A 27,835-nucleotide genomic window follows, 5' to 3' on the forward strand; every position below is an offset into this window, starting at 1 on the left:
ACCTTCAATCTTGTCCATGTATCACAGAGGTTGTCGCCTTGCTACTGGGATGGTGCGTGCTTTTGGGGGAATAAGCACTGAAAGCTGCTGGGATGTGAACTGCCCAGACACCTTCAGCTATTGGACAGTATAGAAATGAGTTGAATGAATGAATGAATGAAGTGGTGCAGTGTAGATGGCCCTCTGGACAGTCAGGGCCAGGGCCATTCTGGGACTGAGTGATGGAACTCTGAAAAGTCAAATTCCATGTTAGGCACAATTACAAAAGGAATAGAACATAAAACTGCCAGGATCATACTGCCCTTATAGAAATCTGTGGTGTGATTGCGCTTGGAATACTGTGTACCCGTACTGGTCACTGTGCCTAAAAAATGGTATGCTAGAGTTGGAAAAAGTACAGAAAAGGGCAACTAAAATGATCAAGGGGCTGGAGCAACTCCCCTATGAGGAAAGGATACAACATCTGGGACTGTCTAGTACAGTGAAAATGTGAGTGAGGGGAGACATGAGAGAGGTGGACAAATGGTGTGGAGAATGCAGATAGGGAGACATTTCTCCCCCCACCCTCACTTAGTATCGGAACCCAGAGTCATCCCATGAAGCTGAGTGGTGGGAGATTCGGGACAGGTAAAAGGAAGTACTTCTTCATAGAGTGCACAGTTAAACTATGGAATTTGCTACCAGAAGATGTTTGTTTATTTATTAAATTATTATGCCACCTAAAAGCCAAAGTTCTCTGGGTGGTTCACAGCAATCAAAACCATCAAATACAGCATGATTTTTTTTTTTAAAAAAAACAATATTAAAGTTTAAAGCTACAGTATAAAACCAAAATAAAAATAAAAACCAAAATAAAACCTAACAGCAGTGCAAAGATTTAAAATACAGTAACAGATCTAAAAACTAAAAATGAAAGACTAAAATGCCCTGGAAATAAGAAGGTCTTCACTTGGTGCTGAAAAGAACACAATGTGGGATCTGACCAGTCACATCTCTCTGGGGAGCTTATTCCAGGGTGTCATAGAAGAAAAGGTCAACCGCCTCACTTCATTTGGCAGGGGCTCTCGGAGAAGGTTATCTGAAGATGATCTTAAGGTCCAGGCAGGTATATACGGGAGGAGATGGTCCTTCAAGTAAACCAGCCCATTTAGGGCTTTGATTACCAGCACTTTAAATCAGGCCTGGAAATGGACTGGCAGCCCATCCAGGTGGAAAAGTTCTGGCATATATGACCACATTGGCCATTTCCCGTTAACATTCCCGCTGCCCTAGTTTAGACTAGCTGAAGCTTCCAGACTGTTTCCAAAGGCAGCCCCACATGTAAGATATAGGGATGTACACCAATCTGGATAGCTTTAAAAAAGGATTGACAAATTCATGGAGGATAAGGCCATCCATGGCTACTAGTTGTGATGGCTATCCATTACCTCCAGTATCAGAGGCATTATGCCTATGTACACCAGTTACTGGGGAACACAAGCGGGAGGGTGTTGTTTCACTCATGCCCTACTTGTGGGATTCCCACAGGCAGCTGATTGGCCACTGTGTGAAGAGAATGATGGAGTAGATGGACCTTCAGTTTAATCCAGCATGGCTCCTCTTCCTCAGAAGAAGAGCCATGCTCCAGAATCTTAAACTCAAAGTGAGAGTGGCTTCTGGACTCTGACACAAGGGGAGGTGATGCCTTTAGCAACCAGAGCCAACAGCAAGCACTTCAGCCTGGACCCTGGACTATTCAGAAAGTCTGATACAGACCACCAGACAAGAACTTAATTGAGAACCCCCCATCCAGGGCAATGTTTTAGTTCAGATTGAGCCAAAACAGATTCTAAAATTTTAGCCACAGTGGGATCTGATCATGACCTATTTAAGACAGAAGTTAACTCAGTCTCTTAGTGCTAGGAAGGATTCTCCCACAGGACATGGCTAAGGTGGTTTAGGGCTCTGGGCAAATCCCTCTTATGGCCAGCCCTGGTTCCTTGTGGTACAAGGGTAATATACAAGTCACACAGTTTCCTTGGCACAGAATTTTTCTTTTTATTTTGGCTCAGTGAATGCAAAGGCTGGATTATTATGCATCCATTGACTGGCTGTTCTGATTTTAAAATTCAGCCCCCAATCTTTCCTTTATCAGTCTACAATCCCATTTCCCATCCTCAATGGCCGCAGAGAATGCCGTCTCTTATCATCCAAGCATATTGCAGTGTGGTTGTTTTTTTGCATATTTGAAAGCTTTTATCATGCCCTCCCTTCTACGTTTCTTTTCAAACAAACCAGTAAGATTGAGTACTCCATTTGAGAAAGTGGCAAGTTCATTCAAACATCATAAAAATTATACATTTATGACTTCAGACTTTGCACATGGCACAGTTCTCTGGATGTTAGTAATTGAAAATAATCTCTGCTCTGTATAACAGTGAGGAGATAATGGCCACTGATGCTATCAGCCCAAGCAGGAATAAGGCAGCACAAGTATGTGGGATGAGCAGATAATGGGATTGCTGTGCTGAATCCTAATAAATTGAATAACCTGTAGCAATTGAGGCAAATGAAAGGCCTTATCAAGGGGAAAGAGACTTTTAAAATACAACAACCCAAACCTAAATCTGGAGCAGCAAATGTAGACAAGCCTCTCTGTTGTACTAAAACTGCATGATGATGTAAGATGCAGAAAGGCTTGAACCTTTACGTATTGCACAGTCTTCTGACATTTATTTATTTATTCTCATGGAATTTTATTTTATTTTGAAATAAGGTTTACAAAATAAAGGCAACAAAAGCAAGAACATACATAATAACTAATCACAATCACTAAAGAAACAAAGGAATTCACTAATTATACGTCTTAGTCTATAACATATTTTTAATGGAACATTTACAATTAAATGGCCTAATTAGGAGCTCAAATCCCAATGAAAGTAAAAAAAACAAAAGTTCTACAATATATAAAAGGAGGGTGCAGGTGTATGCCATTTTGTGTGTTTGTGCATATTAATCAGAAAAATGTATAAACAACTGTAATTTGTCAGAACTTTTATCAAAAGTTTGAAGTGGCACAGCGTAGGAAATGAATGGAAATGATGGTGTCATAATATTCTTCTTCACGTTAGGATTCTTTGCTCATTGCACCTACTGAGTAAGTTTATACATACTCATAGTCTCCCAAATTCTATTAATCTACTGCTCTTTAGCTGGTTGCTTTGAATACTTCCAATGATAAGTAATCCATAACTTTGCAGCTGAATACATTTTTTTTAAAGAAAGTCTTTATGCAGGAATCCAGGATCATTGGGCTCCAAAAGAGGAAGCAGCATTGCTTTAGCAACTACCAATGGCCTAATGTGAAGAGATTCCTGACAGTAATCAGCAACCATGTTACAAAAATCCCACACTGTAGAACACTCCCACCAAAGATGAAAGTATGAGCCAGTGTGACCACTGCCCTTTCAAACAATATTGTCTGTAATTTGGATGTGTTAGGTGAAGACTTGCAGGAGTAATGTACCACCTACTCAGAACTTTGTATTGTTCTTCCTTTATATTAGTGTCGATTGATAAAGCTGCAGAGAGGTCCAATACACTGCCGATCACCTTCTGCTGTGCATCCCCAAAGAGATCAGCTGTGCATTCCCAAAGTAAAGGATAAAAGCTCCCTCCATAAATGTGCAGGAGTGAATTAATGCAGAATCAGAGGTGTGTGTGTGTTTAGGGGGGGAATGGTTTGACGTGAGTTTTTTTTAAAAAATCCTAAAAAATCAAGGGATGAACTGATCTGTTTTAAATGTGGCATGCCTAAAGCCTGACTTAAGAGCTATCACAGTGCCAAGTTTCATCTCTTTATCTTTAAAACTGACAGCTGTTTCTAAAAATAATAATTTTAAGACCTCAATTTTTTAAAAAAATCCTACAAATCAAGGATTGAACCGATCTGCTTCAAATTTGGCAGGCCTAAAGCCCTACTTAAGAACTATCACAGTGTCAAGTTCCATCTCTTTATCTTTAAAAATGACAGAATTGTAAGCATTTTGGTTAATTCCTATGGGCTATAATAGTGTGTTTATCCGAAAACAGAACAGTTCGGGGCCGAGCCGACCTGCTCTGCACACCCTTACTAGACAACAAAGCCAGAGGGGGGGGGAAGGTGGTCATCCAACAATGACAAGATCAATGAACTGGAGGGGGAAGGAGAAGGGTAAGGTGGAGTGGAGTGGGAGAGTGAACAAGGTGGAATAGTGCAACAATACACATGTGAAAGTGACCAGCGCTTGCTGCGCTAATGAAACAGAGGTCAAAATTGCAGGTGCACATCAGGAAAAAAAAGGTGTGGGAGCTCATAGTTGAGCAACATGCTCATTGCCATAAAAGATGACAGGAAATCTTTAGCTTCATCACAGGTAAAGAAGAAGCTTGTTGACTCTCATTTTATATTGCAATTGGTTTTTCTAGTACTATAACTTGGGATTCAACCTGTTCACTCATGCTGTTCCTGTTTCTTCAGAACTACTGGAATTCCCATTGGTTTCATTAGATGTTTAAAGTTTGTAAATAATGTTATGGAAGGCTCTTAATGATGCTTAGAATATGAAAAGTGAAGCAATTAGCTGAGCACGTGATGCCAGAAAACAGTTTTGGCTGAAAGCCACCTCAAATGTTATTTTATTTAAATGTCAGTAATAATGCAAGAGCTACGGTTTCTAGCTGAATTAGATGCAGTCATTTATCCATAAGTTAAATGGCTCCAAGAGACTTGTTACCACTGCCACTGCCATGGAAAATGTTCGTGCATCACTCTTCCTAGAATGAAAGATGTAGTTTCTCTCCTAGGCTTGGAAAAGAATACTCTGTGTGTGGTTGGCAGAAACACTTTGTTAAACATTTAATAAGACATTGGCCTAAAATATAAGGGTTTTCATGTGTTTTCTCGTTTGTTTTAAAATCACTAAACCTAATTTGGATAAACATTTTAAAGGATTTACAGATTTAGTTGTTTTGTTTTTAGATGGTAGTTACTTCACTTCAGCTGCAATCCTATGCATGTTAAAACGGGGGGGTGGGGTGGAATCTTACAACTCCCAACATTTCTCCAGCCAGCCATGTTGACTAGGGCATCCTGGGAACTGTAGAACATTTTCTGTCTAAACATGCTTAGGATTTCACCCTTGGACTGCAATCCCATACACATTTACATTAAAGTACATCCCATTCAACTCAATGGTACTTCTGAGTAGACATGCATAGGCTTGCCCTGCTACAAAAGTTAACTCCCAGTAAATTCAATGGGACTTACTCTGAGGTAAATGTGTATAGGATTGTAGCCTTATTGTGCTAGGAGTTTAAAAACATTAGTCTGTTACTTGAGGATCAAACTACATATGGCATGGGAGGGGATCTCCTGACACACATATATAGGGCTTTAGAACAGCTTCATGTGGGAGGGGGCTGAATTAGCCTCAAATCAAATAGCCCCAATCTGTTATTTGTCCTGACCTTCTGGAGTAAATTTGGGGTGTGTGGAGGGGGTATTTGTTCTGGATGGACACTGTTGGACAAAACCCTTAACGTTTTACATCTTGCTTTTCTATTATACTTAGGCTTATTGCCAATCTGTGATTTTTTGTGAACGCCCCAGAATGGTTCTGCTCTGGGGTGGGACAGAAATGAATGAAAATGAAATGCATCATAATCTCCTTTTGTAGCACAGAATTCAAGGTGAGAATCTCTAAGTAGCATCCACAAGGGCAGAAGAATAACTTCCCTACACATTATCCCATCCCTAAAAAATATCTTGCATATTTGGCTGATTATTTGCTTCCCGGAATGTCACCCAAACCCTTAACCTCAGGGCCATGCTTGATGTTACACAACAGATGTGTGTAACTGTCTCACTTTCCCTTGAGGGTAGAAAAGCCATTTGAAAAGATGTTATTTCTTAAGAGGAAAAAAAAAGCTTAAGCAACCCCTTCCCCCAGCCATTTCACCACTGAAACGTGCAGCCTCCTACAGCTGCTTTTTCATTAAAAACAACAACTTTGGGGAAGACTGTTATATTTATCTGCTGTGTAACACCTAGCTTGGCTCTATGTGCCATTGTGGGCAAAGAAATAATCAGCCTTTTAGGGCAAGCTAAAGAATGCAGGAGTTATTCTAATGTCATCATGAAAGCCACTCACCTTTGGATTCTGTGCTACAAAAAAGGCATTTGGAGAATGGCAATTTTAAAAATCGCAAATAGAAAGCAAGATGGAAAAGATTATTATTTTCCTCCTCAGAAGAGAATAAAACAATAGTACATCCTTCCCCAACCGGATGCCTCCCACCTGTGTTGGCCTGCAACTCTCAAGAGGGCATCAGGTCGGAGAAGGCAGCAATAGTAGGTGAACTTAAGGGAGGGAAGTATAACAGCTAACTATGTAGCTTTCTGGGGTCATGGTGAATTTGGAATCCTCTGTTTGTGAATGGTAAGTTCAAAATGTGTTTATTCCAATGTTAATTACTTCATCATCATGTTCTTGAATGATTTCACTATTTTTGGATGCTTTTGAGGTTTTGCCTCCACATGTAAGTGGCCCATAATTCAACTCCCGCCCCCACAGATCTTCATATTTCAACAGAAGGTAATGGCTGTGCACAGCAGATGATATCTGCTTTCAATTATTTGAATTTAAATTCTGGACTTTATTTTATTTTAAAAAATTATGACTTTCTCTATCACTAGGTTTGGGAGATTTGTGTGTGACGTTTTGTGTATTAAGCATTCTTCGTTAAGGATTTGACACTGAAAGAGGCACACACAGAGCTAGAACTTTTCTACACAAGGTTGTTAATTGCTCTACCTACTTTAGGTTTCATTGCAGAATAGAGATTTGAGCGCTACAGGAAGAATGTTTCCTTTCCTTCTAGGTGGCACTGTGGTGTAGCAGAACAGTGCAAATACACAAGTGAAAAAGTGTTTTCTTTCGCTTTCACAATTAAATGCTGCATTTTCCCTGCTCTAAAAAAATCTCACTGAAAGTGCTTGTTAGACACAGAAGCAAAACAGGAAGGTCATGATGTCATCTAACAAACTTGTAAACAATTGTGAGTAGAAAATGACAAGCGCATGATAAACGCATTGTGTAGAAAAGCCTCTAGATGCTGCATTCAAACTTAACACTGAACTCTGGGTTAGTGCTATGTGAATGACTCTCAGGATAGTGCATTCACCAATTAATGCCTCGTTTAGTATGGCCGTGAGGAGGAAATTGGTAGCATTTGTTCTGTTTTCACTAACTGTGGATTGTTGCTATATTCAAACTGGGACAAATTGTGGTCAATTTATTTGAACATGCCAACATCAAACCATAGTTTATAGTCCTGGCTTGTTTGGATAAACCATTGTTAAGACTTACTTCATTTGCCACTTTGGACTGGGAACTGCAGTTCGTTGAAGATGGAAGTAAATGTTTCCAACTCGGAGAGGGCGAGGGGACAGGGAGCAGGCTCATGAACATAAAGTGAAACCAGGGGTCTCTAGCTTATTTGGGCCATAGGCACACTGGAATTTTTGAGAAAATGTTGTAGATACCATCACAAAATGCCTGCCACTTCTTAGAAAGGCAAACCAGCAAGGCTAGAAGACAAACACTCCTTTGAACCCATTCTTTTCTACTTCTATGGAAATGCCGGTTCTGTAGAAAGGCAACCCAATTTCCCCAAATCAGTTGTAAATAAATTCTTCTAAAATTATTTACATCAAATGGGGAGATCAGTCTGTTAGTCTAACCAATTTGACAGCATTGTTGCAAGGATAAAATGGGGTCGGTCTCTCTCTCTCTCTCTCTCTCACACACACACACACACACACACACACTATTGTGGGCTCCTTGGAAGAAGGGCAAAATACAAATTTGATAAATTAAGATGTGAAGGAGTTGTGTCTCCATGAGCAATATGTGTGAAAAGAAAAAAGGGGAGGTGAATATATGGATGGCACACTCCATTGGGAGAAGGTGGTTACAGCTCTACTTAACCTGCAACCGTCTGACCACAAATCTGACAGGATGCCACATAAAAAGCCACTAGCTCCTATTGTTTGACAAAACATTTTTGCTTACACTATTTTCTCCCACAAAAATTTCAGTCAGTATATTAGAGGATGTAAATGCTGTATGCTATTCACGTCTTTTGTCCTCTCCCGTTCCCATGGATAGTTTTTAAATGTTGGCATTATCCTTCACTGAATAGTCAATTGTACAACAGCCATTTGGAAAATAGGCTATTTTAAATGTGTTAAAGCAAAAAAGAAAGGGGGGGGAAAACTTCGGAATAGTTAGAGCTGGAAGAAAAGATGTGTATTCTGTGTTGTTCCGTGAATCAAAATAGGATGCATTCTCCACTGTTCACCGGGGAGCATTTCGTGCATTCGCTTTCTCCCTCTCGCTTCTGCGTGGGGGTGTGAACAGTTATTGATGACAAGCTCAAACATGGCTTTCTTCAGCCATTTTAACAAATATTTTTCTTCATTTGTGCACTCTGCTTTATCTTGGTGAAGCTATGCTTCCTGGAAAAGCTTTCAAGACGGTGGAATCAATCATACTTTCTATATGCGCTTAACCGTTTATCCTAGCAACCAAGATCATTCTATTCTAGGGTGAGGAGAAAGTGGTTATTGTACCAACAAAGGGAGGAATTGTTCAGGCAAGGCAGTGGCAGGGTGAATCAAAGGAAAACACAAGAAACTGTTTTAAGCTGAGTCAGACCATCAGTCCATCTAGCCCAGTATCGCTGACATTGAGTGGCAGCCATGGCTCTCCAGCGTTTCAGGCAGGAGTTTTCCCAGCCCTAAGTGGAGATGCCAGGGATCGAATCTGGGACCTCCTGCATGCCAAGCAGGTGCTCTACCACTGAGCTATGGGGCCTCCCCAAATTGCATTTCTATTCTGGGGATGTGCTCTTCTGTTCACCCCATCAAATTTGTATGGGAATGTAAATTGTGGGGAAAGCCTTCTCTCTATGTTTCCCAGTGCAGATTCTTTGATCAGCTTAGTGGACTCTTGACAATGACCTTCTACGGCCAAAACCAAGTAGTGTATGACAACACTGCAGTATAGTTCAACATTTTTATCCAGCAATTGGGGCTTTCTTTTTTCATTTTTGGATGGGGGATGCAGTTGAGGGGAGGCTATGAAGTTGATTGAAGCAGCAGTGCTGGTGGTGGAGCATGGAAAGGGGTGATTTATTGCTTCTCACCCATGCAGGAAAAATAGGGCGATCTTGCGGGTGGGGAACAATTTTCACCACAAAAGCAGCCTGATGGAAGAGTATTCATCCCCGCTCCCCTACTGCAATCAACTTCACAGCCTCCACTACCCTTCTGCATTTCTCTAAAAAGACAAATATCATACCCAAACAACCATGTGTAGTTAAATCCCCAAGGTTGTTAGAAAATGCTTTAAAATGCTATAGTGGAAGTTCTTACCATGAACTGTCCAACTTGGTCATTTTGTGTCAATAAGTAGTTTGGATTTCCAGCCAACAATAGCCTCTGTGAAATGCACTTCAGGTCATAGCAAAAGTCACTCTAGTTCAGTTGCCCCCTTAGATTCCCTTGCAGCCCAAAGCCAGTGCTCAGTTGCATGCAATTGCTCCACAGCGTTGTGGGCAGATGAGTTGCATTTTTAAGAAAGTAACCCTATGCTCCCGCTGGAGGGCTCTGATAGTGGAATGCTTCATTCCTTCCTATATGCCTCCCATTGCCATCTCTCAAATAAATGTTTCCCATGGCCAGGGCTCCCCACCCACTGGCACACCAACAACACACCTGTTTCCCTCCCCCCACTCTAGGAGGTCAGAAGGAGCCACCATGGAAAGCAGTAGTTAGGCAGAGCCTGGAGAGGGTCTCCAACTTCAGAAAAAGCCCTCCAAGGTTAGAGCAATGGGCTCAGAGTGGGTTTGCTGAACAATCCTATGGCTCCTGTGACTCTATCTAGGGAACATAGAAGTGCTTTCTAAGGGTGCAATCCTATACTGCTGGCTGGGGAATGCTGTGAGTTGTAGGGCTTTTTTCTGTCTAAACAGGCATAGGATTGCACTCAAAATGTCATTTTTACCACATAAAATCAGAGAACAACTTTCTTAATTAGCACATATTTTCATAATATGCAAGTTATGCTCCACAAATTTGGGGAACGCAAATATGGTAACCATAACGCTAATCAGTTGTTGACTGGTCATCATATTTGAAATTCTTATTTATTTATTTATTTGGTTATTGGGCAGTATAAAAATTTAATAAATAGATAAATAAAAAAATTAATTACATTTTTCTTAATATTTCCCTCTTTTTATCATTTATTCTATATGGAATTTAAAATATTTATACTTTTTATAATTTCCCCCCGTAAATGGAACTTTCTAAATAGTATTACATATCCTCAGTCTAAGGCCCTTTCTACACCTAAGGATTATCCCAGGAAAATGAAGGGATCATCTGTGCCTGCTCCCGGGGTCCCCTGTGTGTCATTTGGATGCACAGGGATGATCTCAGCTGGTGCAGACATGCCCTAAGACTGCAATATTTTGCACAGGGATGATCTCAGCTGGTGCAGACATGCCCTAAGACTGCAATATTTTGAGCATACTTACCGGAAAGTAAGCCACTGAAATCAATGGAACATCTATGAGTAATATCCGTATTTAGGATTGGGCTACTAAATCCTCTTCTACACAGGCCTAACTCTTAGCCTTCTTTCTTTCTAGGCATCCAAGCCACCACAACCAGAGAAAAATGGCTTACGGGGTTTTGATGAAAAAGTATATGTATCTTCAAAGCTGCTGAAGGCTGGAGAAGACCCTTATCGGCAACATGCTTTCAATCAGTTGGAGAGCGACAAACTCAGCAGTGACCGGCCCATTCGAGACACCAGACATTACAGGTACCAAGTCAGACTATTGCAATCTACAGCCATCAACTTGTGTTAAGCTATCTTGGCCAGCCCTTGACCCATCTTTGTTAAGTGAGAGAGAAAAAGTGGTCTTCCCAAGTAAAAGCCAAGAAGGCTGTTTTGTCCTTAGTACAGCCTTACTTAGTACAGCCTTAGTACAGACTACAACTCCCAGCTTCCCCCAACCAGCTATGCTTTTGTTGAATGTGCAAATATAGTTAATTCAGGATATAAGATGAGAAGCAGACAATTATTTAACTTCAACAAGTCCTAGAAATATGATTGCTTAATTGGATTGAGCCTGGTGGTCACATCATTTTTAGTTCTTGTAGTTGTCTGCTGTATTAAAGATGCTCATTTTCCGGTGCTGGTTGCCATTTTTGCCATACTGGAGTGTAGCACCTGGTCTCTCCTTCTGAAGTCAGGACTTGTTGACTCTAGAAAATGGGGTGCATGGTCTTTCAAAGAATGTGACATGTGTTAATATTCAGACAGTGCATGAGGATTGGTGTGATATTAGTGAGCAAAATACATTCTGGCTTAAAAAACACTGATGGTGCCAAACATCTTCACTGCACCATACCACTTTTGGCTGTTCAGTAAACCTACACTTTTGCCTTCAGCTTACAGTCTGTTTCACAATATCAGTCTTTAATGCAATATATATGCAGTTGCTATACATGTGTTACAGAACAGAGATACCTTGCATCCAAGTCACACTTCTACTAGGGGCTATGGATATTTTATTTTGTACTCGGAGGCAATTGCTAGTATATTTCTTGCTACTGTATTTCCTGCTATTGTATTTGTTATATTGCAGACTTCCAAATACGTTTACAAAAGTTATTAGCCTACAGCACTTTTAGTCTCCTGCCTATGGATAAATACCTGAATTTGGGTGGGGGATGGATAGATAGATAGTTACTTACACACACACACACACACACACACACACACACACACACACAATCTCAGACCTTAGAAAATATAGGTTATATGACCCAGATGTTGTAAAGTTACAAAATATTTTAAGGGGGAATATTGGGGGCATTTTAATATTTACTTTTATGTAACTTAAAAGGAGCACAAAGGGATGTATAGGAGATCATGGTCATGGGTGCATAGCAGCCTTTTATTGCATTTTTTTAAAGGCATGCTTCAGTAAATTATCCCTTCACCACTCAAACAGCTATGACACACCCACTATTATGTATTTATTTCCTTATTTATTGCATTTGTATACTGCCCCATAGCCGAAGCTCTCTGGGTGGTTTACATAAGATTAAGACACTTAAAAACAATATACAAAAATTAAAAACCAGAAAAACATACAATGTACACATATTTTAAAGCACTATAACAACTTTAAAAAATGATGAGCCTAAAAAAACAGGCCCAGGCTCATCACATATTGCTAAGTGCGCGGGAGAAGAGAAAAGTCTTGACTTGGCGCTGAAAAGATAACCATGTGTGGAAAGTATGGAAATTCAGTTGCAATTCTTCATGTAGCTTATAGCAGAATAGCAACAATTGGGCAATGCTGTGACCCCATCAGTCTGGAAGTACTCGTGGATATGCTGGAGAATGTGCTACATCTCAGGGAATTGCTCTGGGTCATCACTTGAATGCCTGAGACAATTTCTAGTTGCCAGTGGCAACCAGGTAACTTGTTAATGAATCCAGGAATGCACCGAAGATCCAAAGCCATGCAGAGTCTTTTTGCTCCTAGTAAGTCTAAACCGTGCTAGATAAGTGTTCCATCCATGACAACCAAACTATGAAAGTTCCTCCATACCCAAATCACCATCAATGCACCCAGCACAGAAAACCAGTTCCAGAGTGTGCCCTGCTGAATGGGTAGGGCCAGACACCAACTGAGACAGAACCATGGTTGCTATGGAGGCCACTAAGCCCTGATCCACTCCCAACAGGGAAGCCTCAGCATGTACAGTATGTTAGTCCCCCAGCAGAACAAGCTAGGGGGATTCCAACACTACCTCTAAGATCACCCTGGGATGCAATTGTGCAGCAGGGTGAGCAGTTCACCAGAAACATCTGTGTTCTGTCCTGAACACCTGCCTTCAGATATACACACACTTGAAACTAGAAGATCTGTGGGACAAAGTAAGGGGGTTCTCTCTGTCTTCATTTGTTTCCTATTTCTTCTTAAACCTCAGTTGAGTAAATTTCTCCTAAAATTCCTTTGGGTGGTATCCAGTTAACTCCTCCCACTAGCACAATGGCTTCTGTCAGATGGCAACCTTAATTTCCTGGTTTAGACGAAATAGGAAACTATGGTTATAAATGTTACTTCTTGAGTTGACTGCTTGCCTCACAAAGGGAGGAATGAAGGGGCTGCATGTGCAGGCAAAAGCTTGCTCTGAATATGGCCAAAGTGGTAATATAAGAACATACTCAAAAATCAAAATCAAAAAGTTAAAAGAACATACTACATTTGACACTTTGGAAGAGGAGATTTAGATATGATAGCCTGCACACCAGCTTATTAAGCTGAAATATGTTAATCTGAATGGGGCTGTTGTATTTTCAGTTCAATTGCTGTGTGAGGTGTCTAAGCTGCACACAGATATTGATTTTTTAAATATGGATTTTTGTTTATTCTTCCACAAATTTTGTTACAGGCCATTATATGACAGAAGAAAATCAGAAATGCCTGAAAAACCATGCATTTTCCCCCAAAGAGAGAAATTTCTGAAATGGGCAATATGAGTACCAATTTGGTTCTTCATTCTTGCTGTTTGAAAGCTATTGCTCATAGCCCTTTTTTAACCTGTAGACACCGGCCTATTGTCAGTCTCCCCATTGTGCTCTGTTTATATTCTTCCATTTATCCAGTGTAGCTGCCTGCAATTTCCCACATGTCTTCACTCCATTATGTATTCACAAACAGAAACTAACTACAAGCCTCGATCTCTACACCATTTCAAAATTTCGTATAAGTTGCTGCAAGGCTGGACTGTTGAAGATTGGACCGGCAGCTGTGCAAAAGAACATTATAGCTGAATAACGGAATATTTCCCCCATCCATCCCCAGATAATTCAAGGCATTTCTATCTTCATCGAATTGTAAGCTGTACAATGACGTTAGTGGAAAGCAGTTCAGCATTTACCAGTTCACAGTTATTTAAGCGCATCAAGAGATAAGATTATACAAAAGAGATGGGGTGGTAGATAAGGCTCAAAGGCTGTAGATTAGCTTTATTATCAGCAGGCTACTGTTCAAAGCAATTGAGTTGGCAGGTCTATCTCGCAGTAAGCCAGGAACAGGATATGAATACTTCAACGATTCAGGACTTGCCAAAGAATACCTGGAGACCCATTTATTAGCTAGATAGAAAGTTGGAGTGCTTTTCGGTACTGTAATCACAAATACATGCTGGCCCTGAGCTGATGCCCAAATCAAAAGTTAAAAAAACCACAACCCTCTCCTTTCTACAGATTAGGGTTTTGGTGGATCCAATTGCACACTCAAGGGGAGTGTGGGTCCTATCTTCTAGCTCAGTTTCTTCCTGACCACCAGAGCAGAGCCATCAGAGGGCAGGTATATGCCTCAATCCACAGTCTTTAAGAACATCTTCCTTTTGGTCCCATAGGATGTCTTATGGGCTACCTGAAGTGCCTCTGTGATGGCCTCTGAGAAGGGTTTGAAAATTGTATTAACCATCCTGTCATGCTGAGACTGTGAAGGTCCAGATGGGCAACCTTGCCCCCATCCCAAGACAGCAGGTCCCTTTGGAGAGGGAATTGGTGAAAGATCTTGTCCAAGAGGCACACTAGGGTCACAAACCAAGCTACCAGGGCAACTGTGGGCCAGTAGTATGTGATGCACCCAATACCAAGCAAGCTTTGCCACCATGCATGCTACTCAATATCAGCTTTGTATGGAAATGCCTGTTCCACTGTTCTTTGCAGTGCTGAAATGAACAGGAAAGCCCCTGTTCTGTGTGAAAATAACACAGAAAATGTCTATAATTTCTCTATATTGTGTGGACTGAATAGCATTTTAAAATAAAAAAAACCCACAGAAAAAGAAAATGTGAATTAGTGCAATAATATACATAATAACGCTTTGTGCCTGATCCTAGTTTTTCTACTCAGGGCTTCTTTATATGCTTGGAAATGGCAGTAATAGGCCACCGTCACAGCAATAAAATGCAGCGTGGAAAAAATAGTTGTCACTTAGAGCAGTCATAAAACAATAGCAATGAACATTGGGATAAAAAATAGTCGCAGTTTAGTAATAGCCATAAACCAATAGTAATAAATGTTAGAGTAATAGATGGTTCAAACAAGTCATGAACAAAACAGTTATCTTTCCTAGCTCTTGGTGAAAAGGAATGATAAAAGTAGCCCTAATTGGCCATGTATACATCCTACCACAGCCCTACCCACTTACAGTGGCCCCCTCTGTCTTCCCCTGTCCCATACCATGGGTCAGAAATCCCCTGTTCTAGAGTCTCTTGGCTTTTATTACTTTGGAGCTCTTTCTCACTGGATCATCTCCACAAATTGGACCTCTGATCTTTGTGTTGGGACTCCTCACTCCTTTCTGCTTCGCATACCTTCACCCACTTTCTTTCGATGTTTTCACAAGTGGTGCTAAGAACAGCTTTTGGTTTGAATGTTAATGCATAAAGAGAGAAGAAGAGAAAGAGTCACTTTTAAATCAAATGTGCATTGTGGAACGTAGCTTCTACATTTGATTTATGCGGCAGTCCACCAGGTTTGACTGATTTGTGGATCATTTGTTTTTGTTTTTTGTTTTTTAAAAAGAGGCTTAAAAAAAAGTAGAGCCACCAAATGCAACTCTGCTCTCCAATAAATTGTATCATTCAGTGAGTTAAATGAACCATAGGAATGGAAAAATCACAGCTTGCCCACAGAACAACCTTAGCAAGAAGGTGGATTTAGAAGCAGTCGGGAGCCTTAAAAAAAGTGTAATGTTTACTCTTTGTACCTTTTAAAGAACTGCACTCTCTTTGTCCTATCTTTGTTATTGCTCTTCTCCATTGATGTGCTGTCATGTGAGGGTAAAGGTGTGAGTAGTAGCTTTTTGGCCTCTTGATCAACAATGGCTTCTGAGGCTATGAAAGTGCCCTGTTACTTGTATAGTAAGAAACGGCATTGTTCCTTATCAGTCAACAGTTCCTTCTGATTTGCTATCAGTGCAATTACTATTGCTTGTCCTGAAGTTTTGAGCCACTAAGACTTTAAATAGAGAGTGAAGGACCTGGGATTTACTGCTGATTCATTTTTATTCTTTTAATATTTATATTACTTTTTATATAGATGTTCTATTTTTGTAAATAATAAAAGAGCTTAAATGAAAGAACAGGACTCATGCCTCATTTAAAATGAATTGAACAAAGACCTTTCTATAAAGGTGGCCCGTTTTGACAGGAACTTTCAGCCCCAGGTTTCAGACGAAATATCTCTCATCTAAGACATTTCCATCTTTCTGATCCTTGGCTCTTTAGCCAAGCAGCAATGGTGGAAAGTACAGGAACCAAGCACCTTAGAGTTGCCTCTCTCCAACGGCTGAATATATCACCTGTTCCATCTGTAGATTAGGCAGGAGTTCAAGCACCAAGGAGGAATTCACGTGATGGAGCAGGACTTCTGAGGAGATCTGGCTGGAGTAGGGAGGGAAGAACCAGCACTTTTTGAGCTTGCCCCAATTCTCCAAAAATCACTTCAAAACTTGTTTTGGCTCACTCCCATTTTTGTTTTCAGATCATTCAAACAGGAAAAGTGCACATTTCTGTGTGTGTTTTTCAAAAGTGTACCCCGTTGATGGAAGTGTGAAAATGCATTTTCCTTGGGGAAAAACACACATTTCAAAGTGGACATTTTTTAAACATGATTGCAAATTCGGAATTTGTGAACATTTCTTGAAAAAACTACTCCAGCTTGCATTCACTTTCAGGATTGCAAACAGGACATGTTTGCATGATTTGTGAACAAAGACATCATTCTTACACATCCTTAGGCTGGAGGCAGAGCAGGATTGGATATTGCTCCAACTATGGATTGGAACTTATTGAAGGTTGACAGAAGGGGCCACACTGTACATACAACCCCCTGCATTTATTTATTTATTCTATTTCTATACCACCCAAGGGCCAAAACCCAATTAAAACCATAAAATGCAGCACGATGAAATACAATATAAAAGTTTAAAAGTGCAATATAAAATAAAGATAAAAACCAAACTAAAACCTATCAGCAGTGCAACGATTTCAAACACAGTAAGATTTAAAACAGAAACTGAAAGACTGAAATGCCTACACAGACCTGAGAACCCCTCCATACATTCAGTGGATACATGGAGTGGTTCATGTGAGCCCCCAATAGCCTGCCACCCATTCAGGACAGCTGGCTGTTCCCCAGTTCCTCTGCCCCTCACACAGGTGAACGGCTCTTCTCCCTGCCGCCAAGGAGCCTCCTAGGTTTAAAGGGCCCCCTGTTTGATTTTGCAACTATTGACTGTGCTCGGAGAAGGGGATCTTGGATTTGTTGTAGGATTTGAGCAGCCTTCTTAGCGGTGGTGGAGTTGACTCTTGGGATGCTCCTGGCATAAGGTTTTCTGGTGGAGTGGAATCATTTGGGGTTTATGCTGAGTGGAACTCCCTCCTCAGAGCCCTTGGCCTCGCCTCTGAATTGTGAGGAGTCTGACCGTACAGTCTTTACAATGTATAATAATATAATTACAGTCTTTTTTTTAAAAAAAATGTTTTATTTCTGTAACGTTTACTTATTTTTCATGACTAATAAAAATGGGTCTCATATTCTCCATAAAAATGACACTCCGGAATGCTGGCACTTCTGGCACAGTTCCGGCAGGTTCAAAGGCTGCATGTGAAATCTGCATGACAAGAAAGACTAAATATATTGTGGAGTCATGAGAATTAACCCCACTCCAACTTCACAAACCTTTAACCTCTGTTGAAGCGCAGGGGTGGGGGGGACTGGCAGAAGTTCACTCCAAGCTAAACTTTGACACAGCTTCTTAAAATAATGAATGCATTTTGGCATTTGACATCTTCTTTTATTTATTGTTTGTAACAAATATTAACAGAGTTTTCAACTGGAACAGAAAAGAAATGAAATAAGAAAAAGGGAAAGACAGCATAAAAAAGGAAACATTATATTAAACAAATGCTGAATTGTCTAGTATTGCATATAGCAGGAAGGATTTACGAAAACACTACTTTTGCTCCCAGTCCCTTCATTGTCCTATCCAGAATTTCATAGTCTTCAGAGATCCATTCAACGTTTCCTCAGGATGTATTATGTGTTCTCACATGGATCAGCAGGAGAGGACAGTAGTCAGTTGACTTGATGAGTCTTGGTAGCCATCCCAAGATAATATGCATACAGCTGCCTCCAACCCTCTCGATAGGTAGTCTCCAATCACTACTGTACATCTGCTTCTCCTCAGGTTGCTTCTCCTCTAAATAACAGGCTGTGGCCTTAGCTAGACCAGCCTTTATCCCAGGGCAAACCCCGGGATCGTCCCTGTGCATCCACATGACGCACAGGGAATCCCGGGATCAGGGAGGGATGATCCGGGATACAGCCCTACACTTTGGGCCCGCTATTTCCGGTGTCCCGGGCTGAACCCGGGACCAGCGGAAGGTGTGTCCCATTGCCGCATCTTGAGCTGGCTCCACACGATTACTCACGCGGAGCCAGGAGCACTGTGCCCATCGGGGCTAGGGTGGGGGGAGCGGGGAAATCAATTTTTTAAAAAAACAAAAAACTTTACCTTTCTGCTCGTGCGCTGCCGGCCCTTTAAGAATTAAAAAAAATGGCGGGCACGATGCCTCTCTTCTTGAGGTCGTTGCGCCTTGCTTGTAAACGAGGGCGAGCTCTCACGTTATTCACAACATGAGGTCTCCCCTCCTCTCCCCCAGACTTTACTGTAGGTCTAGCTTAGGCCTCCTTCTCCCGTAAAGGAGCTATCTAAGGTGCTGAACCCTATCCCCAAAATAGGTTTAGCACCTTTAGAGCCCTTTCACTTTCTCTTCCAACAAAGCTACTAGCTTTACAGTCATTGCAGGTGTAGCTCATGCTGCCTGTGGGCAGGAGGACAATCATGCCTAATTATTATTATTATTATTATTATTATTATTATTATTATTATTATTATTATTATTATGGGCAGGAGGACAATCATGCCTAATAATAATAATAATAATAATAATAATAATAATAATAATAATATATTTCTAACTTGCCTCTCCATCCTGATCGAGGCAGTGAACAATAACAAGTATAAAATACATACAATATTAATCAAAACACAGTATAGATTCTTAAAACTTCCTAAAAACTTCCTAAAAGCATCCTAAAATAGACTGCAGGTCACTGGAACAATTCAGTCAGTACCCATGGTGCCAGGCTTTCCAGATGACTGCCATTTCCCTGGACTCCCCCTCAATCTTCCTTGCTAATCTCTCACACAAAACTCCCATCTGCTCACCCGGTTCACTCCCTCCAGTTGCTCATGCCCAGGAAACAGACAGGTTTGCTAAAGAGCTCCCCTGTTTTGTTTAGCCCCAGCTGTGGACTGGTCTAGAGTCTGGAGTTCCTTGTGGATTTTTTAATGGCTGGGAGCAGGCCTAGCATAGGGTTAAAGGTCAGGAACAGACAGCAGCCTATGCAGCAGCAGCAGCTGCCACCAGTGGTGTGGCAAGGAGTATATGGCTGCCATCACTGTGGCAACCAAGGTGGAAGACCCAAGTTCTTATTGGTAGAAGAGTTGGAGGCATAGGTCAGCAGCACTGTGAAGGCATGTGGCTGCTAATTGGCCAGTAATGTTCCAGCCATGCGGGTGCTAGCCAATGATAACAACAGTAGTTGTGCAGTTGGCCTGAATGGTTTTGATGTAGAACTGCTCTGTGTTTCCAGCACCTCTATGTGATGCTACTACTAGTAAGAGAGTGCCCCCACCCTCAGTTGCAGCTGAGCCATACTGCCTGCCAGACCATCTCATCAGCTCCTGCTGGAGCCATGTAGGAAGCAACAGGACCAGTTGATTTTATAGGGCATAGATTACTCCTGTTTCTCTCCTCCCCACACACACTCTTCCTCCCGTGGAGAGAGCATGCTGCAGATTCAGAGTGTGGATCAGTATCATTTTTCTTTTTCTTAATGACATTTGAAACCAACATGCTTGTTAACTGTTCTTACTGGCAGTTATAACCCAATGAATGCTAAGCCCTGCTGTCAGCACTGCCAGTGTATGATGAATTACGCTCACACAAAAGAAGCTGTATGGGAAAGGTATTGGCAGGGTACCAAAATTCACAGTTATCAGCTGTTGGGTAAATACGTGCATGAGATTTTGTGAGCTTGGCAGCAGATCTGAGACTTTTACTTTTATTAGTGAATTCCCCAGACATTTAGCTATGCACGCCATCCAATCAAAACGCTTTCTCTTATTTTTTACAGGTGTGCCTCTGTGCACTTTGGCGCAGACCTGCCAGCGACTAGCATCATCATCACCTTTCACAATGAAGCTCGTTCCACCTTGCTCCGCACAGTAAAAAGGTAAGGCATGCTTTTTAGCGCTTATAAATGAGACTAGGTTTGCACTACATGCTAACCCACCCAGTGTGGGTTGTTATTGAACTGTGGGTTATTGCATTGTCTGAACGCAGCATGTTTTCTGTAGGGTTGGTTATCATGTTGTCTGAATGCAATGCTTTTTCTGAAGGGTGGGTTATTGCGTTGTCTGAACATGGCTCATTTTCAGCACCATTGCTCATTATCCATGCAGTCTGGATTGTTAACTACCTTGAATGACCCAACAGCAAGCCAGGATTCTCTAGGTGTTAACCAAACTGCATAGTTAAGAAGCCACTTTGCTCTTTGAACTTCCAAGGCCCTGGAGCCCAACCTTTTAATACGGGACACCCTTCAGGCAAAAGAATATACCTATATAGCTTGGAGGATGGACCAATCAATAGGCTTTATTAGATGTAATATTCTTGGCTCAATAAACCATTGTTCAGTAAGCTGGGAACAAGTGTTGAGCCCGTGTGCTTTCCCCATCACCTCTTCCATAATTTCCTCCCTTCACTGCCACCTTAGGTGTTTCAGTCCTGCTCTGTTTAAACTACAATTCCCTGTTATGTCCAAAATAAGGAATTGTGGTTAATGTCAGCTTCATAACCAGGATTTTAAAATCAAGATCCTGGTTAGCTAACCAACATTAAACTACAGTTCCCCATTTGGGACGACATAACAGGGAACTGTATTTTAAACAGGTTTGGGTGGAAGCAGTGAAACCAGTTCAAAAGGACTTGACAAGCATTGATTTGTACTAGTGCAGTATTAATAGCGCAAACACCATTGGATCCTTCCCAGATATTAAGTGGCATAAAAATGGTATAAAGTAAGTCTTTATACCATTTTATACCAGAGAGCTTCGGCTATTGGGCGGTATAGAAATGTAATAAATAAATAAATAAATTGCTATCATAGAATTTTACCAGCAGTTCTGACCCTGATTCAACCGCCAGTCTGGCTTCTTTTCTCATGCTTCAGGTGGATCATATATTTGTTTTCAAAGTGCTGTTTATTTGTTTAAGCAATCAAGAGTTCATTCATTGACTTGTTTTTGTGGTGGCGGGTGGAAATGGAATAAGATGTTGCAAAGCTGTTCTGGGAATGGGGAATTCGTCACAAGGCAACAACCTCCTCAGCCTTGGCAAGGATTTGGGAAAGTGCGATGAAAATGTGTTAAGTGCACTTCTGGAGCATGACTCCATTTTTAACGCATGTCCCTTAACAGCCTGTCTGCTACAGTTTTTCTTTTTACAGCAAAGAAATGTTTCTTCCATTTTCTCCAATCTCTTTCTAGGCCGAAAGGTGTGGTTATAGCATTTATTGTTTTGGTTTTTTCCTGAGAAAATGCCCTCTGTTCCCTTTAAGATATTAAAAATTTGTCCAAATTGTCCGTTAAGCAGTCTATCAGGTCAAGGTAGTGCTTTCTCTGTGAACACAGAGGTGGAAAGACAGAGAGAGAGATGGAGCATCTCAGCTGGAAGGCAGCTGAGAGTACCTCTGGCAAGGATGCATTATTCATTGGAACTATTTTTCCTCACTCCAGGTCTTAGGGTCTTTCAGAAAACTGCTTTGTGAATAAATAACAGGCTCTTTCAAGTGCAACCTAGCTGGGCTTCATAAGTACAAGGATGGTTTGGTGCACTGGTGGAAACAAATCTATTGCAAGGAACTATTGGTCTTGGAGAGGTTGCCCTTGGGAAGGATACTTTTTTTTTGTTAAGAGCAATAGGTAGCTAGGTGGACAGGGCAGGTGCAAGATATTTTTGTGCCCAAGAGCAGCGACAACAAACAAATTAAACAACCAGCCATTTGCTTGAATGACATCCAAAATCTGCCACTTGAGGCAGCTGCTTTACTGGGCCTCAAATTACAGAGAACCCTGGAGGCAGGGGGACTGACAGCCCACACACACAGAGAAAGAACTGCCTAGTTCCTAACAAGGTTGGCTTGAACAATTCAGTGCAGGAGACATACAGCCCTTAATATAACTGTATTGTCTCCAGTGTCCCATTTCTAAATGGACAAGTGTCAGGCCTCAGGTCTGCCTGGAAGTTTACTTCCATCTTTACGATGACTGCTTTATTGTTTTATAACATATCTAAAACTGGCTAGAAATTCCAATTAGAAATGGGCTCTAATTTCAGATCTCTAATTCTAAGTAGAAATTGGCTAGAGATCAAATAGATTAAAGTTCTTGCCCACTCTGGAGATTCTTTCCCCTAATCCTACTCTGACATGAATGAGGGTTGGTTGTTAAGAACTGGCAAAAATTACCAGTTCTTAACAACCATCTTAATTACCCACATGTTTTAGTTTTTTAATGGTTTTTAATGCTTTATGTGTGTATGTTCTATGTTTTAGAAATTTTAAATTTTGTCTACTCATTTTAATCTTAATTTTAGAATTTCTGTAAACCGCCCAGAGAGCCCTGGCTATGGGAGCGGGATATAAGTGCAATAAATAAATAAATTAATTAAATTAAAAGGTGTTCTACATATACATTTAGAACTCCATCAGATGAGCGTTTTATTGCATGCTCGTTACTGGACACTCATGGATTTTTGCAGGTCCCTCTGACAATGTTGTCTGCCTCCCATATACCTCCTGTCCCTTCTAGCTTTCCTCGCGCCACAAAAAAAGACCCCAGTAAGTCCGATTTATTTTTAAGACAGAAATTGCCACTATCTCCTGCTGTGTGCAGGAAAAGCAGAGTAATCAAAATGGCCCACTGATTGGGCCACGAGCACATTGTTTACTTCCTCTTTCAAAAAAGGAAGTTATGAGGGACAAACGCGTGGGCGGAGAAGCGATGGTAAGCAAATGCAATTTTCCCTTGTGTGATGACGCTGCAAATCAGTCCATCATTTTCAACTTTCCAGAGCTCAAATAGAGCATTAAAAATAGCAGGTTCTGGGACTAAGCTTCTGTGAATCCTGACTGCTATTAAACCCTGATTATCTTCTATGGCTAAGGGAGTCATTATAAATCCAAGCCCTTCCTCATGATGATGATGTATAAATTGTGCCTATACTGCAGTTTATAAAGGGAGTCAAGGGTAAAGTAGAGGACTAGCAGGCAATCATCCATGAAATCATATATCTACCAGACTTTGCATTATTAGAATCAAAGGAATTGTTGCACTTGACCTTGAGCATAACGTTCGAGCTGAGCCAGAGTTGGTATAGGATTGCAGTGGCAACCCAAACGCTGAGAGTCGAGACTTGAAGAGGCTGTTCACACATCACAGTGACCTTTGACTGGATACATGTTGCATGTGAGCTGCTTCCATTTTCTGTAAACAGCCTCAGATTGGCAAGATCAGAAGTTGTCAGCATGAAATGCTCACCCAGACCTGTGTGGTTTAGCCCCTAAGCATGGGTTAAGCATTCTCTTCCCCTCCTTATTGTTTACTATGATTTTATTAGATTGTAAGCCTATGCGGCAGGGTCTTGCTATTTACTGTTTTACTCTGTACAGCACCATGTACATTGATGGTGCTATATAAATAAATAATAATAATAATAATAACCTCCGGGTTGTTTAGCCCCTAAACATGGGCTAACCATCAGGCCGATTGGTGGTTGTTTACAGAAACCGGAAGTGGCTCACAGGTGGTGCACATCCCCACAAATTGTGGGTTAAATAACCTATGATTTGTCACCACAATGTGCAAACTAGGTTGATGTGTTCACAACGCATCTGTTGCCTAAGGGAAATGTCCCATTTATCCAGTGAATGAGCCAGTCTTGAGAAAGTGATAACAAAGAACAGGAACAGACATTAAATCCTTATGAGAAAGCATGGCAGGACCACAGCGACACAGAAGCACCTGTGGCCTGTTTTATACATTTTTGGAGCTGTATGATTTTTACTATCCCATGAGTTCTCCCATAATGCTTCTGGCAATGTATTCAACTTCCACCTGCATGGCTGGATTGTATGGCTATGTATTACTCTAGCAACAGCTGCTAGATACATCCTAATCATATGGGTAGCTGTATACATTGCATGCTAGTGGGAGTATTGTGGAAACAATTACAAAATGGTAGCAACTGTGCTATTTTAGGTAATACAGAGAGAAAATTCAAACATGCCTACTGAGATGATATACTGTAGCCCTCACTTAGCAGAAGACTTACTGTCTCACGTTTCATGTGGCAAATTTGCTTCTGACATGGTAAATTGTCCATGTGGGGGCAATTTTCACAATCAGGCTTTCCCCCACACCACTATATGGTGCATCTTTGAAGGAATCTATAATCTGTATGTGTAGGGCTCTTCTACGATTCTTTGGGTTCTTATGAGACAGCATAGGCAGAAAGTTCTGTTCTGCTCAGGTTCACTTGTTATTCTTGGTTTTCTGGTAGAATTGTTTTTTTTTAAACGGCACTGTTTTCAAGGTGCTTGAAGTAAGCCATGTATCTCAATAAAATGGATCTGAATGCACTAGGCTGGGCATGAATTATTACTGTGAGTATAATTGCTGCCGCATTCACCTACACAGCCAATGCCCCTACTACTAAGCAATTACTGCAAAGTGCTGTGGGGTAGATGAAGTATGAAAAGGACTGCTCATTTCCAAGTGTTGGCTATGTGCAAGTTTGCACAGGACTGCAGGAAAATCAGGCAAGCAGAAGGTGATAATGTAAAAAAAAAAAAGTGCACTGCCTGCTTATTTAGTGGTGGCTGGTCATGCTTCTGAATCAGAACGGCTTTCTTTCCAAAAGCACAGCAGGTAGATGAGGCCTTCCATGACAATTAGGGGCTGATTTGATTTTGATTAATTAGCCATTCGTGTAGCACCTGTTGAAAATTACATGTAATTAAATTGTTATAGATGATTACAGAGTTGTTTTCCTAAACAGAAGTTTAATGTCACTTTGGGGAATGGCGGTGATGAGGAAGTCCAATTGATGAGAAATGTTAAGGCCAAAATCTTTAAAATCCACTAATGAGTTTCTATGCCTGATTTTAGTAGTTGGAGGCCCCATGAGACTCTGATTTCAAAGATGGTGAGACTCAATCAGTATATGTGAAATCTGGGGGCAACTGGCAAGTCTGAAAATAATCAACTAGTCGGAACATATGTAGTGTAGTGGCTAAGATTGGGGCATCCCTGGTTTGAATCTCATCTCTGCTATGAACCAATGCGTGGTCTCAGAATATGGGGATAATAATTATTAGCCATCTAACAGTGTCCTTGTAAGGATTTGAACCCTATAAAGTACTATTTAATTTAAATTGTATTGTTCCTATTATTTCAGGCTCTCTGGTGTCCTCTGGAAATATTGACATTTGCATCCTTCATTTGTAGACTGGATGAATTCTAAAGCATTTGGACAGAGATAGGATTAACAGTATTTATTATTCTTGATTTTTAAGCAAATCTAAGAACAAATAATTCCTGCTTCTTCTGAAGTTCAGGAGCGAGTGTGAGTCTTTATCTAAATAAAATGGCTCAATCCATGCACAAGAGGGGAACCCAGAGGTTTGCAGAAGTTCAATTTTTTAAAACTGTGTAAGAATTGAGTATCCTCAGTAGCTATGGGACATTGGCTCTGTTGGGAAAGAAAAGTGTGTGTGTGTGTGTGTGTGTGTGTAGGGAGTAATGCAATCTGATGGCTGGAAGAGGTTGATTAACATGGAGCATGGATGTGGCGGCTTCAAGATGCCACTGGCCAGCTGGTAGGTGAGTCTTGTTGAAAGAGAAGACAAGGATCACAGAGGGAGATAAAGAAGAGAGCGGAGGCTGGACAGTTGTATTTATGTGTTTCTTCCTCTGTTTTCCTTTGCTCCATTGCTCAAAACAAGATGGAAGAAGAGGCACATAGATATGAAAGAGCAAAGAGAACCATTTCATTCTCTGAATAGGTAATTTCATGGTTCACACTGTGAAGACATTTCTAAATGTACCGAGGGTTGGAAGTGAGAGTTGCCCATAGAAACCAATGGAGGAAGTATACAACAACTCTGCAGTGTAGTTTACTGCAAGGTGGGAGGGGTGCTATGAAAGAGTATTTATTTATTCATTCATTTATTTATTGCATTTCTATACCACCCAATAGCTGAAGCACTCTGGGCGGTTCACAAAAATTAATTAACTACAAAAAGTAGCTCATCAGTGTTGCGCACTGTTAATATTAATGGTCAGAGATTGAGCAGAGGTTGGGTTGGCTTCCAAGTCAACTATCCCTCGTATTTCTGCAATTGTAGAAAAAGGTCAATCTAGTTGAATTGCCTGCTCAGACCTCTTCTCAGTTGCATGCGGAAGCTTCATGCTCCATTGACTTGCACGCAGGCTGGTTGTATTTCTAAATGTTCAAAAACTAAACAGAATTTGCAGGTTCTCCATCTCAGGAAGTTTTAAGCAGAGGCTGGATAGCCACTTCTCAAGGATGGTTTAATTGGTTTTCCTGCACATTGCAGAGGGCTGGACTAGATGATCCCTGTGGTCCCTTTCAGCTCCACAATTCTGTGAGTCTATGACTCAATAAAACAAAACAAACTTGGCACCTGATTGTTCCTTTATACTTACCTTGTATGTTTGACCTCTTCCACAAAATTAAGGTTAAGTGTAAAGCACCTGTAGATCAATTATTTTCAGTGTATACACACTCAGATTTAAAACTCCTGCCAAGAGGCACAGGGATTTTGGAACTTTGTTTAGATGTTTATGTGCCTGAAACTTCTAAATTGGCATCTTGAACAGCTTTCCCACTGGTGTCACCGTTCTCTCCAGGGGATGATTGTCAGTCACAAACAGTTTGCCCTGCCACTTGACATCTTTCGCACCACAGGAAACAGCTGCCTCTTATGAACTGCTTGCTCATTGGGTTCCCCCTTGCTCCACATGAGATGGCTGTCACTCAGGGTGTGTCTGCACCAGCTGTCTGTCGCAAGATATATCCTGTAAAATGCTTCAAACAGCTGGTGCAGTCTGCAGCACCACACCCTGGATGATGTCTCAGGGAAATTAGTCCCTCATAATAATATTTAGCACTTATATGGCATTTTAAAGAGTGTTCAAAGTGCTACCCGTACTTTATTTCCGCATTCCCTACAACAGAGACTGGCAGCCTATGGTTCTAAGGCTACAGGCAATCTAATTTTAGTAGCCTTCTGCAAGCAATCAGGCCAGGGCCAGCATCAAGGGTACCCATAGTAGGTTACCTGCAAAAGGCCTGCATCCCAGCAAGGGCCTGCTGCTAAGAGCCCCCCTGGAGTTGCTCTTCCTCTTCACCTGCTTCTTGCTCCAGCCCAGACTGTGAAGCTGGTGAGAAGGGCCCGAGCTACACCTGGGCCAGACCTACTCCTTG

The 27,835-nt window shown here is 41.2% G+C and overlaps 1 protein-coding gene and 1 non-coding gene across 2 annotated transcripts in view; one reads left to right on the forward strand and one right to left on the reverse strand.

Moving 5' to 3' along the window:
* GALNT16 (polypeptide N-acetylgalactosaminyltransferase 16) overlaps nucleotides 1-27,835 on the forward strand; it is a 164,684-nt gene that overhangs the window by 83,735 nt on the left and 53,114 nt on the right. The window contains exons 2-3 of the mRNA XM_063117587.1: nucleotides 10,738-10,913; nucleotides 20,400-20,498. Of these exons, the coding sequence (XP_062973657.1) occupies nucleotides 10,738-10,913; nucleotides 20,400-20,498 (275 nt within the window). The remainder of the gene's footprint in view (nucleotides 1-10,737; nucleotides 10,914-20,399; nucleotides 20,499-27,835) is intronic.
* TRNAA-GGC (transfer RNA alanine (anticodon GGC)) lies at nucleotides 8,826-8,900 on the reverse strand. The gene has a single exon. It is a non-coding gene; the product is annotated as a tRNA-Ala (tRNA).

The sequence above is a fragment of the Elgaria multicarinata genome, chromosome 2, assembly GCF_023053635.1.
Source record: "Elgaria multicarinata webbii isolate HBS135686 ecotype San Diego chromosome 2, rElgMul1.1.pri, whole genome shotgun sequence".
NCBI classification, from domain to species: Eukaryota; Metazoa; Chordata; class Lepidosauria; order Squamata; family Anguidae; genus Elgaria; species Elgaria multicarinata.